General features: G+C 38.5%; 1 protein-coding gene across 1 annotated transcript; it reads left to right on the plus strand.

The window, feature by feature from the left end:
* Positions 1–10,812, plus strand: acvrl1 (activin A receptor like type 1). The gene is made up of 10 exons (XM_079239076.1): positions 1–873; positions 5,259–5,330; positions 6,356–6,601; positions 6,948–7,153; positions 7,258–7,357; positions 7,439–7,585; positions 7,675–7,950; positions 8,088–8,285; positions 9,008–9,138; positions 9,289–10,812. The coding sequence occupies exons 2-10, from the start codon at positions 5,261–5,263 to the stop codon at positions 9,433–9,435; spliced, it is 1,521 nt and encodes a 506-aa protein (XP_079095202.1). The 5' UTR covers positions 1–873; positions 5,259–5,260; the 3' UTR covers positions 9,436–10,812.
* The last annotated feature ends 6,902 nt before the right edge of the window (positions 10,813–17,714 follow it).

Consider the following 17,714-nt stretch of genomic DNA (forward strand, 5'->3'; position numbering starts at 1 on the left):
TAAACAATCTCAGTTTAAAGGAAAAACTTTTGCCAGATTTCACTGGCTTCTGATGAGATGAATATGCAGTCTGATACTTCCATGTTCATTGGGTAACTGGGAGAAATATTTTTGTATCATAGTGAGGTCTTTGACGCACATTCCTGTCAGTGCAGCGCAGACACAAGTCCACAGGGGAAAAGGAAAATGAGAGGTTTAGCAAGCAACAGGAAAACCGCAAAGAGAACGCATTCCAGCCGGAGCAGACTGTTTGGGACAATGAGGGGTGGGACAAACGTGTATACTATTTAAAAATCTCTAATCTTGCCTTTTAATCAGCGGCGTTGACTTCAACTAAAAGTGTTCTCACTTCATGGAAGAGGAGCCGTCTGTTGTGAAGTTGTCAAAGCGGAAGGAGCCTTGTTCCAAACTCACGAGGACGTTCACGTTGTCGCTTTATCAACGCAGATTTGGACCGAGATGAGATAGACAGAGGCTCGCTGTCTGTCTGACAGACTGTTACAGCATTTTCATTTTTCTCACGTGTTATTTGAGCTCTTGCTTGTTTGTTTGTCGTTAGTGTGGGATTATATTTTTTTTTAAATGTTTTTTTAAACGTCGAAAGGAAAGGAGCTGCGGGAGTTTTCTCGGAAGCGGCGGCGGTTCAGTGTCGAAGCCGGAGAGGATGCGAGTTTTCTCCGGGTGAAACATCTGTCGCGGAGCCTTTCGCATAAACCCACCTGTACCACCGTTATAATGACTCTAGCTGTACAATAAACTTTTTATTTTTATTATTTCTGTTTTCCTCGCCACGGAGAAATACTTTAAGCTATTTCTGATATGGGAGACGAGTGGCACCCAAATCTGTCAAGTTAAACGGTGCGCAGCAAACAGGTACAGTAAAACGACCCTTTTCTATTTGCATTGTTGCTTTTTTATGTACATAGATCTAGGCACCATAGATTTGTTTTCTTTAAATGAGAATAGTTGCTTTGCAGCTCCTTACATTGAACTTAAAGTTGACTTTGGCAGCACATCACCACGTGTTCCCAGATGCGGACAGGTGGAGAAAAGTAGAGCTTACCTGACTCAATGACACAACTTTTTTGTTTATTTATTTATTCATTCATTTATTTATTTATTTTCCCAAATATAAAACCAGTGATTTGTAGTTTTGGACTTTAATATTGTTTCTAATATTACTTATATCTAATACAGTACTAAGATATTTTCTCCAGTTTTGTTAAAGAAATAAGCCTTCTCATTCGTTAGGAAACCATTATCTTCATTCATTCAGTTCAGTAATAAATTAATGTTTTACTTTTTTTAGTGTTAAATGTGCTTACATGGACTGCATTGGATCACATTAGTAGAACAGTCAGAATGGAAGTACCTCATGTAAACGCCAGTCGGATTAGGTTTGGCTCAGTCAGAATTATATTTAATCAGATCTAGGAGGGTGGTTTAAACCTTTTTGATAATCTGATCAACAGGGCCATTTTATGTCCACAGTTAATCTGGTTATTGCACTCCCGCATGTGTCCTCAAATAACATTGAGTGTGGTGCTATAACTTTGGAGATCACTGACACAGATTTATTTTGATGGTTTGCAGGAAGGTCCACTTTTCTCACGTCAAGAGGAATTTCATGCTCATAAAATGATTTATAACAGATAAATAGCACCTTATGAGATCACTGTTTACCTGTAAACACTTTAATCTGAGTTTCCAATGGGAATTAATTCAATGAGGTTGAGCAAAATGTTCAATGCAAAAACACCTAATGATTTTTTTTTTTTTTACAGTATTTTGTTCAGGTGCTGCAAAATGTTGAGGTTTTTGCAGCTTAAATATTTTTATTTCAGTTTTATCCTAACACGTGGTCTGCTAAATTTTGTAGGGAAAGTTTACTGCATTACGTTCATTCATTTTGTAAGTCACTTAGTAGACTTTTAGCCTGCTTGTAATCCTGAGCCTATAAAAGTTTTAACTTAAGAAATTCAGTGTCAATCTGAATTCTATGTATTTCTATCTTATAGATGAAATGGTCATGAGAAGCATCTATGTACATTGCTTTAATGTGTCGGTGCTTTGGCAAATGCTATTCAACTATATAATTACTTTATACTGTATACTATCACCCCAATAAGTTTTCACTTCTATGTTGATGTCCAATTTTATTCAATTGATGGATTTTAATGCTACCTCACTAGCTTTGAATAAGATCTGTCAATAAAAAATACACTGCATTTAAAAATAGATTAATGATTTGCAGAATTTGTGTATGTACTTGATAAACTACACCATCTTAGAAATATAATTCTCAGCTCACAGTTATATTTCTTTTCGCGCTCAGACTGTTTGGCCTTTTAGACTGAAGGTCATAATGCCTCTGCCCCATCCAGCAGGCTGCTGCTACTGCTTGTCCCTATGTTGCACATCATACTTATACCCAAGCCTCATGCTATTGTTGTTATTCTTATCTCTTTCCTTTTGTCATTGTATTTCTTTTTATATGGAATCAACATGCAATGTGTACTCACAGCATGCACAATAAAGAGTACATAGGCTATGTCATCCTCTTTTCTAGGCAGGCCTTCATTTTAGGCATGATCCATGTAAGAGCATGAAGCCAGCAGCTTGAACCCAGTCATGCTTGTCATCCTCTGAAAAGATGACACAGTCTGCCGCTGCAACTAACATATGGTCACAATCACCAGATCACAGATTTAAGGTTTTTATTTGAAGTCGTTAAAAAGGACTTCGTGCGGCGCTGACATTTCAATAACATGATAGAAGCTTTTACAGTAACACAGCTTAAGGTTAGTTTCCAGCTAAAGACTTGAAGGGAGTTTTGCTGCAATGAGGCCCAGTGGAGGGGTGGATGAAAATGACGGCGCTGTGCCATGCCCCCACAATCCACCACTGTAACCACACAGTCATCCAGATGGAATGAGAGATCTGCCTCCTTATGTTTAAAGCTGTGTAGATGAGAGGAAGAGATGACAATGGATCTTTTCCCCTTGGGTCACACGGGTATAGCTTTGTACAGAACGGAGACAAACAGAAGCAGGCTTAAAGAGGAAAACTGCTACGTATTAAGTCTGGCTGTCTACCATGGGGTATGCGATTTCTCGTCTTTAACATGCCAGGATCCTTCAGGTGATGATATGATAGCTAGCAAAATGAGCTCCTCTACTGAGAATAAATTCAGTCTGTGGGTGGGGTTGTGTTTATGCTGTTCCACCTCCAAACCCACAACTTAACCTCCACTGATATGCAGTCTGTGTGACACAGGAAGTCCTCTATGCTAGTTCACAAAATCTGATAGGTATTTTTTTGGCACATTAGTTCAAACAATTCTCATCTGGTAAACTTTAACCCCAAAAGGAGGAGTGTCTGTAAATAGTTTTTGGTCACATATTTCAGTCAGATTAGCCATGGGTGATAGACTTTACAGTAGAAATGTCACATTTGATTTAACTCCCTTAACAGTGTGAGAAAATCATCTTGTTGCATGTCTTAAGTGTGAAATGTGCACTATTTAAAGATAATTTACATGTTTTCCTTCCGGGGAATTTTACACTGTGTGATGAAATGGCTACAACTAAAGGGCTTCCTGTGGCTTCTACATGTAGCTAGGTACATCAAAACTAAAGGAGGATATCCGACATTATTTGCTGATCCTTGCAAGTTTCACAGCCTGATTTATAAAGTTTAAGAGTTAAGTATCGTGGGAAATGAGGAGGTAGTTGGGGTTTGTAACTTTCAGCTAAATGAGTTCATTTTTGACAGTCGGGTAGTTGAACTAGATGATGAGTGTCAACCTCCGTCCCTCTAGGTTTTTGTTGCTTCCCAGCTCCAACACAATTGACTTCAATGATTTGATCATTGTGAAAAAATTGACAAGAAGCTGTTAAGTGCATCTGATTTAAATCAGGTGTGTTGTAGCAGGAAAACAACAAATAAAGTTCAGACATCTTATTTTCTTATCACATGATTGTCTGACAAAGGAAATGAAAAATATTTTTTCAACATTCTGTGATTCTTTATGGATACGGTTTGCATTAAATCATTCTTTAAGGAAACATGATTAAAAGCCTCAAATAACATCTTTGCCTTGTTTAGAAGAACAATAGTTTCAGAAACTGTTTTGGAAAAATGTTTTTGTTTTTTTTTTTTGTTCAGCCCTTTTGCCATTTAACTAAAGAAGACTGAAAAGGGACTTCCACAGTACTAAATCAGCTTCTGTGACATCTGTCTCCACTCTCAGAACGCTTGGTTGACTAAAGGCATCGGTTTCAGTCCTTCCAGTTGCACAGATTTATGTAATTTGCCCCGTGCAAATCTACCAAAGAAGCTGCAGCCATTAACCTGCTTACTGTATCTCAGACTTAAGCATCACACAGACCTGCTGCTGCTCTTCATGATGAATGTTTTGGTCTGTCATAGGCTGTAACTTGACTTCATATTTTAAAAAAGGAAAAAACAAAACAACATTGTCTCTGATCGTAAAATTGATAGTGTATACAAACTTTAAACTACATTGACATGAACATGAATGACTGGGTTATTTTTGTTTGGATTATGCAAAGAGAACATGAATAAATCTTCATTATCAGGTTTATGTAATTATTAGGCTACAAAAAGCTGAGGTGAAAATTTAACAGCATTTTGTCACTTTTAAATTCCTTTTTTTAATAAGAAAAGACATCTGAGCGCAGTTGTTGTCACGATACCGTCAGAATATAGTTTGGCAGCAAAACCAAAGAAGTCTGACTTGTGTAGGACTTGCGTGACTCTCAGCAATGCAGCCCTAAACAATGAGCCGACTTGAATCTCTCTGGCCAGCCGGGTGGGGCCACTCAATGGCAGGAAGCATAGCCATCAATATTTACTCTGCAAGCAGGGTAGTGTTGGAGTCATCAGGCCTGGAGCCCAGTAGCATAGCACCACATGCAGTCTGAGCTCACATACACAAACACACTGGAGCCTGAGCCCACTTCCCCCAAGCCCCCTTTTCCCACCCAATGCAATTACAGCACGGGCAGACAGACTGGACCCTCTGACTGTTGTTTCTGACCTCATAACTTCCTCAGAGCCCTCTTTAACCACTTTCCGTCTCCTCATACACGCTGTCGCTATTAAGTTACAATCTGCAAACTGAGTTCAGGCCACAGTTACAATGTCAGAGTGCTCCCAATAAAAATAAATACTAATTCAGTTAAAATTATTTGAACACGGTCACCGTTTTTAATTATTTTGCTTCTGTTTTACAGAGATGGGAAGCTCTGCTCTGCTTGCAGCGGTGCTAGCTGGAGTTTTTCTTTCGATTACTGTTATTCAAGCTGGTGAGTTTATGGTAACATAGAAAAGATTTTTCCCTTTCATGAAGAATTCTTTTATTGTACTTTGTTATAGTCTCGTTTGAGATCAGTTTAGGGACTAGGTACTAAATGCTTTAATCTTAATAGATAACTACTGCTGTTTAACTCTATGACACAAAAGCATAGTCTGTTTGGCTTGGTCTCCCCCTTCTTATTAACAAAACCAAAAATGTCCTACCAACAAGCTCAGACAAGACGTGTGTTTACTACATGTCTGACCTGGAAAAAAGTAGAGTCAAAGTAAATGAGTGGCAGGTAAAGATGGTCTAATACCAGTTGAAAAGTTCATGGAGCTACACCATAAGCTCTCTGCTTCTTAGTCAGAAACCGCCTCAAGCAGCTTTAACTCTATCAGGTTTCAGCAGAAAGCAGTAGCCATTGCTGCACACGCAAACTCTATCAGCATTTTAGGTTTCATGGTATTTTCTGTAGCCCTGCGATGGACTGGCAAGCTGTCCAGGGTGTACCCTTTCACCCAAAGACTGCTGGGATAGGCTCCAGCTTCTCCACGACCCTTACTCAGACTAAGCAGTTAGGAAAATGAATGAATGGTATTTTCTGTATCTCTCAAGTTCAGGCCAGAGGTTTCAGATCATTTAGTTTGCGATCCAAGGAAATAATGAAAATCTTTCAAAAGTTTCTACAATGTGGTTTCTTTAACAAAATGAAAATAATATGAATTTAAAAATGCTTTGTTAGACAGTTTATATTGCACGTCTCTCTCACCTCCCCTGGTGAACCACAAAGCCCGGCTTTGTATTTGATGTCTTGTGGCTGTGAAGAAGTGGGGTCAGCTTTCTCTTTCCTCTCTCTATTTGAAGCGGTGTTTCTCCAGTGACATTAAACGCTAGCTTATCATTTCAGAACACTAAACTTTTGTTACATAATTTTTCCATTCATACTGTCAAGAAAGCATTTTTTTTCCCTGCTCACTCTTCATTTTATTAGCGATTGTCTATGCTGTTACTTTGCTTTTTCTCGTGTCTCAGACGACCTTGATGACAGAAGTGACGAGAAGCTGCTGTGCATCTGCGAGAACGACAAAGGCACATGCAATAATGGAACTTGCAGAGGAGACAACTGTTTCTATTCCTGGTTGAGCGGCAGAGAGGAGAGGGGATGTTTCTCCGAAAAACACAGAAGAGAGCAGTGTTCAAGCTCCTTGAAGAATCTTTTTGTCCACTGCTGTAAAGGCAACAAGTGCAACGCCTTCATCACCCCACCTCCAAATATTAGTCAGTACCCAAAGCCCCTTTTTTTGCAATATATTTATCACACATACATGAAAAGTACCTAGTAGCAAACTGAGCATTTAAAGTTGAACATTATTTAGCCTTCTCAGAAGCACCTTACAGTTTAATTCACAGGTTGTTATAATTTATATGAACTGGTTCCCCCTTGTGGTCACTTGAGGCAAACTGATGCTTAAAGGGTTTCTTTTAGTAACTTGATTATCAGCTTTTGTTCCCCTTGAGGTGGAATGCTAAAATAGCCTCTCCTTGATGTATTGAATTGTTCTAATCTATTCTAAATGTGTTAATATGTGTGTTTTTGTGTGCCTGAATGTGTTTGTGTGTCCAGATGGGGAGCCGACAACAACATCTCCAGAACTCCCACGTCCAGAGCTATGGATTTCTGTGTCTTTGCTGCTCTTATTCACAACTGTGTGTGTGTGTGCCTTTGTGCTATTCATGCGCTTCCGACATGCACACTGCAGGCTTAAAGACCCTGAAGACCATAGTGCTGCTATGATCAAGGTGCCCAATGGAGATGACCCTGCCTATGGAGTAAGAAACATCTGATATTTGCCATAAAATAAAATAATTCCAAAAGAGTGTTAGTATATTTATATATATGTGTCTGTGTCTGTGTGTATGTCTGTCTCCTTCAGGATATTTTTGATGAGTTTTGCACATCAGGGAGTGGGACAGGGCTTCCATATCTGGTCCAGAGGACAATGGCTAGACAAATCTCGCTTGTTGAGTGTGTTGGTCAGTCTGCTTTCTTACTAGTGGTTCTCCTCTTTACAAACATTACTTATTAGATGTGTAACCCTGTCTTTTCCTTTACAGGTAAAGGCAGGTATGGAGAAGTGTGGAGGGGAACATGGATGGGGGAAAGCGTAGCTGTCAAGATTTTCTCTTCTAGGGACGAGCAGTCCTGGTTCAGAGAGACTGAGATCTACAACACTGTGCAGCTGCGCCATGACAACATACTGGGTATGAAATCAAAAGAGCTAGACATGGTGTCATTTTTAAAAGTTGTGCAAAATTAATGTTTACACATCATGTTCTTTCTTAACTTTCAGGTTTTATAGCCTCTGACATGACATCCAAGAATTCCAGCACTCAGCTGTGGCTTGTCACACACTTTCATGAGCTGGGTTCGCTCTATGATTTCCTACAGTACAGCAGCCTGGAGCCAGAGAGCTGCTTGAGGATGTGTCTGTCAGTGGCCTGTGGCCTGGTCCACCTCCACACTGAGATTGTCAGCTCCCAGGAAAAGCCAGCAATTGCCCACCGAGATCTGAAAAGCCGAAACATCCTGGTGAAGCGTAACGGGCAGTGCTGCATTGCTGATCTCGGTAAGAGTTATATCATAGCAAGAACAGTGAGTCATAATAGATAAATCACACCTGCAGTTGAGGTCTGTTTGCAAACTTCTGGTAGAAAATAAATTCAAATGTTGCATTTTTTTTCTTACTGCACACTCTGTCCTCAGGTTTGGCTGTGATCCACTCTCAGTCTCATGACTACTTGGACGTGGGCAACAACCCTCGTGTGGGGACCAAGCGCTACATGGCCCCCGAAGTGCTGGATGAGACTATTCGCGTAGACGTCTTTGAGTCATATAAGCAAACAGACATCTGGGCTCTCGGTTTGGTTTTCTGGGAAATTACCCGCAGGACTATTGTCAATGGTTAGGAGACACCACCTAGCATTTAATGTCGTAGAATTTACTTTTATTTGCATACAGTTGCAGAGGGATTGGAAAATCTTTCTGTAATCCTATTTACGAACAGTTCACATATATGTCTTTGGTAGAAGCTGAAGCATTTTCAGTCAACAAATCACACTGAAAACATGTTTCCTCTGCCAGTGTGGCCGTGGAAGAATATACATAAGAAGCTGTTAGTCCCATGTCTCTCATCAGTCTAGTGTTTTTCTAGCCTGGTTCTATCTTGACGGTCCTCTCTCATGATTAGCACAGCAGTAATTATAAACAGTCTTATCTTGTGTCAGCACTCACTTCTACATAGTCCAGAAACCCGCGCACTCAAAGCGTAGATGCAAGCACAAAGCCATGCACAGCGAAGATACACATACATACAGTACATATAGCAGATGTCTAGTTTTTTTCTTGTCTGTGTGTGTGCGTGCGCGTGCTGTGTGTTTCCTTCAGCCAGACTTTTTTGTCACTAGGGAAATGTTATCTTCCCTGCTCTCTTGTTTAGTCCAAGATACTTTATAAAACTCCCATTAAAGCGTATGAGAACACTACCAGAACTGCAGGGGATGGGAGATTTCTGTCTCTTTACATGCGTCACAATCCACATTTCTTTCAAGATTATTATTTGTCAGATCTTTTTTATACTTGATTGAATTGTGTACCACTTAGTCTCCTTTTTTTTTCTTTTTCAGGGATTGTGGAAGAGTATCGCCCTCCCTTCTTTGATCTGGTTCCCACCGATCCTAGCTTTGAGGAGATGAAGAAGGTGGTGTGTGTGGACCAGCAGAGGCCCAGTCTGCACAACAGACTTCATTCCCACCCAGTAAGTCAACCAATCACATGCACTTTGAGATGCACATGAGTCTATTGTCAGAAATGTAAAAGTTCCCGTCATCCTCTCTTCTACCATTGACACATCACTATTAACTCACAATGACATATTTGTGTTATTTTTCATTTTTCTGTGTCCCAGATCCTTTCAACTATTGTCAAGATCATGAAGGAGTGTTGGTATCAGAACCCAACAGCTCGCCTCACAGCCTTGCGGGTGAGGAAAACTCTCTCCAAAATGGACATTGACAGTGATTTCAGTGTTGAGAAGCTGAAGCGGGACACCTAGACCAGAGCACTCTGGGCAAAACAGGGACCAAAATCAGAGAGTTTGTATCACATCCCACATAACAAGATCCATATCATTAGCATATTTGGAAACTACTGAAAGCATCTTCATTTGATAACCATTATAGTCTTGTTTTGTTTGTTGTGTTTTGTGGCCTTTCTTCATTTTTATAGGCTTTGTTGTTTGGTTTTGGGGGTATTTTTGTTTGTTTTGTTGTTGTTTTTTTATGTAAGCCCATTTTCATTAAGAAAAAGACATTTTGCACCACATCCCTGCAGAACAAGTTGCATATTGTTGGCTCATTTGCAGCTAATGGCAGCATTATTCCAGTGTCTCCAGCAGGGGGCATCAGTCGTAATACAGGCTGTATTTTATTCAGTACTACCCAAGGCCCCTATGATAATAACCAAATGGAAAATTTGTGATAGCACAATTACTCATGCTCTTATCAGGAACAGTTTTAATTTAGTGTGGATTTTCCCACAATGATCAAATCACTTTAAGATACATAAAGCAAAACTAATATTCTTACAACAAAGTATATGACATGTTCTGTAAGCATATTTAACTGAGTAGAACATTTATTATCTGTTGCACAGACAGACTGTACATATTCTAACAGCAGAGAAGCTGTATCGGTTCAGTGCTTGTTCACAGTATGGATTGTTGTAAATATTCATAAGAGGGATTGTTATGTTATTATTTTCTATTATTAATCCAAAAACACTTTTTATATACATTTTTTATTACAGCATTTTCAAATTATTTTTTTACATCTCTGTATGACTAGAATATAACTGCACAATCAATATGATCAGTAAAGCAGCACAGCACACAGAAACATGTAATACTGTATATCTTGAATAAAAGACTGTATTTTTCAGTTGGTTCTGCTCTGCTGCAGGTTTTTTTTTTTGTTTGTTTGTTTGTTTTTTTCTTTTTTGCTCATTTGCTTGCAAATTTGTTTTTGGCCGGCAGAGGTAATAAGATAGTAGACAAACAAACATCCATGTTGGTTCTAGTGGATCAGTTAGATTGCAATTGTCTTTCTTTTTGTATTTTCATTGAATTGTCACATAATAATCAACTAGAAAAGCATTCAGAGCACACGGACCTCTGTAAATATCTTATATTGATCCATACAACAAAAGGAAAGGGTTTAATGCTCCGTCATGCTCATTTTGTTTTCTGTCTTAGACCACTTGGTCATGTCTGTCTACTCTGAAGATAGGAAATAGGTTAATGTAGAAATATTGTGTTAACAACTGACTTTATAATGCCTAATGACTAAATCATAATGATCTAGTCATTCTTAGACTTTTATAGTTGTTTTTATATCATACTCATAAAAAGTCATTCTCTTTTTCAGCTCTAAAAGGACACTTGATTTGATTAATTAGGATACAATTTGAGTATTCATGTTAGAGTTACTTAGTTACATGCACTTTGCTCTCTCGATATGTTTGTGTTGACTATAAAGTCAGTCATGAGTGGTGATTCAATCAGGATTGTTCACATTCTCCACATGGTTGTAACAAACAACTTTATGTTGCTGCTGTTTGTTTGACATTGAGAGCCACTAAACTCCACAATTCAGCCATCAGAACTAAATCAACAATACACGCAGGGATTTATTGTTTGCTGATTTTTATGTCTTCAATGCTCCCTTTTTAAGTCAATATTATTGTAAAGCTCGTTGTTCTACATAACAGATATTTTTAATGAAAAAAAAAACTGAAAAATGGACATTTAAACCATATTCACATCAGTTTTGTATTAACAAGCAGTAAATAGCAACCTTGCTCAACTTGTGAATTAAGGCACCAAAAAATAGATATTTTAAGAAAATCATAGTGAACCAAACTATGCAAATTAAGTAGCCTTGATGAAAACGTATAACCTGGTACAGTTTAAAAGGGGGGGCGTGCTGAAGGCAGCCCCCCCCCACACTTTTTTTTATTTTATTTTTTTGTAAATACGCCACAGGCAGCCTGGCTGGGTGGGCTGCTGGCGGGGCTATTTGGCGGTGCGGCGTGTTGGCGGTCGGACCGAGGTGTTGTTTCAACTTTGGGTGTGTTGATAAGGACACATTGGACGCATTTCATCGCGCAGAAGTAGGAAATTTGACGACATGGCTCTAAAACAAATGGCCCTAACGCTGTGAGCCCTACTCGGGTTGGCGGCTCTCTGTGATGGTAAGTCTGATCTGAGCATCTCTCCGGCTTCTGTTTTTCTGTTTTCTTAAACTTGGCATTGCTTGTTGTCACTAATCATCATGTTTGTTAGGAGGCACCAGCTTGTTTTCACTGGTCATGTCAGAAGTTGAGCGGTAATGTTGTTATGTTTGGCTTTTTTTGTCGAATAGTCCTAGTGAAATGATGGCTGGATAAATGTACGCAATGTAGTCACTTACAGTTGTTATGGGCGCTGATTTCCACGTTGAAAGTTGCATAAAGGAGTCTCTGAATGAAGGACTAACCTACTTTGTGAGTGAAATGTGTTGTCGTGTGTGAACAGTGGCAACACTGCCAATGTTTCCTCTTCGTATGGAGTGAAAAGGCTGCTTAGTGGTCAGACACTGGTGTAAGGTGACAACACATTCAGCTATCCCAGACACATGTAGGACATTTGTTTTACATCTTTCAAGAAAGATGGGTTTTCATTTTGTAAAATAATTTTTTTTCAGGTTTTCTCCTGGTCCAGATAACCCTGCCTTAGAAACCTAACTGTGTGTAATGTGGCAGTGAGACAGTCAGGGTCAGGTCAGGTCTGGGGTGGTCTAGTTTTCCTCTTGATAATGACCAGTATTGTTAAAGACCTCTGTTGGCCTGCAGCCACAGACCCCTAATTACTACAGCAGACAACATAGCCTTTGACTGACCCAGCTCACTGATGCTGGGCTAGAAGACCTACTACCAACTTGAACTACATTATAGATTATGTCAATTTGTATAGTAATTTGTCAGACAATAGTGTTGTTTTGTTTTTCAACTTTAACAGCATCTGTGTGATTATAAATTATCACTAATATTAAGTTAGTTAGGAACAAAGGAAATCATTTTATAGTTTATTCATTGTCTGGTAGATATGATTTATGTCTGCATGTTTTTGCCCACCCATCATGGGTTGTCACAAACCAACCTCTTTGCAGACCACAAACCATTCATGGCAGACATGAGAAGCAAATGTTCATGTTGTCAGCCATGTTTGTTTTCCTTCCTGAGCTTCTGTTTTTATGTCTGGGAACCATCTGTCTTTCCTCACACTGCCACAGTCAAGCTTACAGTAAGTACTGTTCCTGTCTTGCAGATGGATTGATCACAATATCTGGATTGATCACAATATATCATGGCAGCATCCACTTGAAGAAGTAAACAACAGGCCCACTAAAAAGGAACAACATGGAAAAAGGTGAGAAATGCTTTAAATCGGATCGAATGGAGCGTCATCCAGCTTGAAACCTACATCTGGAGTATCAAGTTTTTTTTAGTTCAGCTATTTTCTCCTTTAACATTGTGTTAGTGTTATGTGGCACAGTCTAGACTTTTTTTTTCTGTCTTTATCAGGGTGAGTCTGCTTCACTTCTGTGCAATCTGCAGGAAACTTCATTTTCATGCAAACTTTAGTGATTTTTGGACACACTTTGCTTTGAGTTCCTGCCACTTTCCCACTCACCTCCTAAAAAACAAGACATACGTGCACACAAAAACACACTATGTGCACACACCAACAATTGAGAAATATTACACACAGCCATCTTTGTGACTTCCACATTTTACATCACCACCAGTGATCATCATCAAAACTGCATCAGCACAAGTGATGCACTAAAAAAAATTGCTGCCACACAAAATACATTTAAAAACTTACGTGATACCACTTTCATGACACCGTGGTTTGTGGTTTTGGTTATTTTAATCTAACATGCTGATGGTGTGTTCTGGGAGTCATTTGTAAGTCATTTTGAATAACTTTGTTTCTGCTGGTTATATGTCTTTTCACTGCTTGTCATCTGCAGAATTCAGGATGATGATGATGATGTAGTGGTGGTCATGGATGAACAGGGTGTGGAGCGTGGTGCTGAGGGTCCATCCTCTTCTACTGCCGTGTTTCTGATTCTGTTGGCTGGAGTCTTATTACCAATCAAAGAGGTTCTTAGTTTAAAAAATAAAAACAAAATATTAAAGGTTAGTGGCTCACTTAAAATCCTTATTTTTTTCTCTGGGCCAGAGATGGTTGGCTGCCAACTTATGCTGATCCCTCTTTTTTTTTTTTGCTGTTTGATTCAAAAAAAGATTGCTATTCTTCTCCTCTTTATTCCACCTCCTTTACTGTCTTTACCACGGTCCCACAGCCCACCTAACCAGGACCTTCTGTGTTCTTTGGTAGCAAGCCCCAGAAGAAACCCATTGTCCTGACCTAATCCTAAATGAGAAGCATGTGTGCTGTGACTCAAAATCACATTTCACTCCAAATCTAATCAGTTTTCAGTTTCTTGCTCTCTAAGTTGTCCAACCAGCACTGGGTCTGTTTTCGATGTGGCAGATTTGTGCAGACTTTTGGCACTGACTTCATCTGTGGGTTTAGATGGACCACCTTAGTTTTATCAGACAGTCACAGAAGTTCCATTGTGTCACCGTTTAATGGCTCCCTTGTCCAGAAGAGTGCTGCATTTAGTGTTCCTCTTGTTTGGATTTACCTCATGTCCCACTGGGCAGGTCTGTCTCCACCATGCATGTTTGGGTTCATCTGCAGTGAGGGATCTGATTTCAGGGCCGCTGGGTCTGTCTGGCAGCTCCTGCTGAACTCCTGAGATCTGTGTCTACACATTATAAAATGCCTGCAATTGAACCGGTCACATTCAAGTTGATCATGTAGTGTAAACTCACCCCCTGCTGGACAGAAAAACTAAGTGATACACACATTTTTTTGTTTTGTTGTTTTCACTTCATGTGAATCAGAATCAGATGAATAATTTGAATAACTTTAATTCCTTTCATCTTACGTTATAACTGCATAAACTATGAGAAGATTGGCCACAAGCTGGATTTCAACTGCTATAATCAGGAGAGGGAGCATCATTTGTGCCTCTGCATCAACCAGGTCAACCTGACCCCCCCCTGGAAAGCCCGTCTACTGTATGAGTGCTGAAGGCTACTTCAGCAGTCAGTGAAAGGACCAGGTGAGCTACCATCACATCTCTTCTAAGTATTGACTGTCTTTATGCTGTCAACTATGAATTTATCACCTTTTGCTTTTGTTTCTTTGTTTGTTTTTGTAGTGCCTAAAAAAGTCAGAGATGTGCCAGACCCAGGTCTCATCTTGGGGTCAGTGGAGCTGGTGGTGGTCAATGTAATTACTGTATTACTGTATTCCTACTGTATTTGTGTTCATCTTCCAGTAATACCAGAGTCTACTGATACACACAGAGGCTGGAGGAAACAGACTTTGTAAAACCTTATTTATGGCGATAGTTTAACCCATTATGGTCAGGTCAGGTTTAACCCAGTAAAAATGTGTTTCACTCTCCACCAGAAGCAAAAATATGGAGCTGCATCAGATCAGTCTGTATTTGGAGTGTTTGAAACAGATCGGTGTTTGTAGACTGAAAGTAAATGCAAAATAGTTTGGCAAAATGATGCTAATATTTATCCAACATTTAAATGAAATGCTGTCATGTTATTTGCTGTTTTGTTACCATGTGACTCAGGTTGGTCTTACAGCGCAACATGGCACGTTTACTGAATGTTACATTTTACAGATGAGGAGACAAAAAACTCTGTGCATCTTTTGTAACTGATAGTTTTGCTGTTCAAACATAACCAACCAGGCATGAGGTCCATGGCTTTCAGCCCTTAGTGTGCAGTTGTCATAGTCTGTGTAAGAAAGCATATTTAATTCCAGATATGTGCTATTGTTTCTTTATTTCCACTGTTCCTACTATAATTATTGTGTCAAACAGCATCTCTTCTGCTAAAAGACAGTTGAAGGTCGAAGCTAGCTCGATGTTTTTCCTATGTTTCTAAGTCCTCTACTTGCACTGAAAGAGATGTTCAAAACCATTTTAATAATGTAGTTTAATAGAAGACGTCTCCCAGACCCAGGTAGAAGCCCTGTACCCTTTGCCTGTTTTCTCTCAGAGAAAGGCAGAGTTAATATATATAGGATGTATTTATTCTTTATACAGCAGAGGATTAACTTGGAGTGAGACGTCTTGCTTTACTTGCATTGTCATTTTATTTTTTCTATTCTATTCCACAGTCATTTAGCAGACGCTTTTTTATGTTGGCATCAAAAGACAGAAATAAAATTTAAAACCTACAAAGAGTGTTTATGTGGTTCCACACATTTGTTGGGAAAACAATTAATGCAAAATGATTTAGATTATTTCTTTGGTAATATTAATACCTAGAATGTCTGTCTGGAAGCGTGACATTCTTTGTTGCAGATTATTAGCATCTTTGGAGCTGATGGTTGCATTGTTCCATTATCTCCAGCAGGGGTCACCAGTCAGTATTACAGGATGTGTCTCTTACTCATTTCATCCCCCATCATCATGACCTAATGGAAAATAAATCCATGATGACACAATTACTCTTACAGTTATCAGGAACCGTTTTAATTTACAGTATAGATTTTCCAGCAATGATTAAAACCACTTGAAATTTGTATGAAGCATAAAAGATGGTTAGCGCTCTCTTTCTCTCTTTCTCTCTCTCTCTCTCTCTGCGCATATATATATAGATATATATATCTATATATATATAGATAGATAGATAGATATAGATATATATAGATAGATATAGATATATATAGATAGATAGATATAGATATATAGATAGATATAGATATATAGATAGATATAGGTAATTTATTATCTGCTGCACACAGACTGTACATAATTCTGACATCACTTAATCTGTATGTGTTCATTGCTTGTTTACAATATGAATTATTGACTCTTTTTTTTTAAGAATTATGTTATTTTTTTATTATTTTATTAATAATTTTTATGTAGAGAGAAATGTAAATAAAAATCAAAATAAATGTCTGTAATGTGTAATCTTGAATAAAAGATTGTATTTTCAAATTGTCCTTTTTTGTTTTGTCCTCCTTTTTATTTATTATTATTAATTCTTATAATAATTGTTATTATTTAGCTATAAATGTGTCTTTGACCAACAGAGGTCATCAGTACACTAATAGTAGACTAACACATTTCCATGTTAGTGTTAGAGGATTGGTTTTCGGAAATTTGGCTCGTAGTAGTCGCTGGTTTTTTTGTTTTGTTTTTTTTTTCCATTTAATTGCCATGTATGTATCAGTATAATCTACAAAACATTTATTTGGAAATTCCCAAGTAGGTATGTAAATGACATACACAAATAGGAATAATTCAAATGCCTTTTTACAGTATTTTTCTACATTTGTATTACAACTGCCTTAATATTGACCTGTTGCCTTTTTCTGCAGTGGATATTGCAGTTGAGCTGATATTAAACAATTATTTGTGAGAACATCCCCCGTTGGGGTTTGTTGCAACCATTACCATAAAACTCAAACACACTTTTTATCTTGACAATTGTTAGATTCTTTTTTCATGTATAGAATAAGAACAAAATATAATTTCACCACAAATTTACAATGAAATATGATTACTTCATTATGAATTCATGATGAAGAATTAAATCAGAGTTTGAGGTGTATGTCATGTATATAACCTGTCTAAAAGTGGGAGAATTATATCCTGTTCTCTAAAAATCAACAGCTCATTTTCCCTCAGACTAACTGATCACAACCATCTGGTTTCATCTTTATCGTTTTTTCATGTTTTTCTTTTATGATTTTTATTTAGAAAAAAAATCTCTGCCAATAAACCATATTCAGATTTCAGTGTGTCTAAAGGGCAGGATTTTGTTATGTCTGAAAGTAAAAAATGTCATACAAGAATCAAAATTCTGCAACCCCTCAAGACTCTTCTCAGAGTATTTTACAAATAATGGTATCTGTGTGATATCTATGCCAACTTTATTTCTCTGTCAGTCATGTCGCTCTTCCTCTGTCTGGGTTGTGTGCACACTTGCATGAGTGTGTGTATAGTTTTCTGTCTGCTTGTTAAACAAACTCCAGTAAGATAAAGACCCAGTCTGCCTGGTCAGTCAGATGTAGAGCAGGTTATTTTTAATGCTGTGTTTAAGTGTATGCGGGGGTTGTTAAGCACTGGGGAGGGGAAACTCTCAGCCAGTGCAGAAGCCAAACTCATTCCTCTCTCTCTCTTT

This window comes from Telmatherina bonti (assembly GCF_933228915.1).
Source record: "Telmatherina bonti genome assembly, chromosome: 4".
NCBI lineage: Eukaryota > Metazoa > Chordata > Actinopteri > Atheriniformes > Telmatherinidae > Telmatherina > Telmatherina bonti.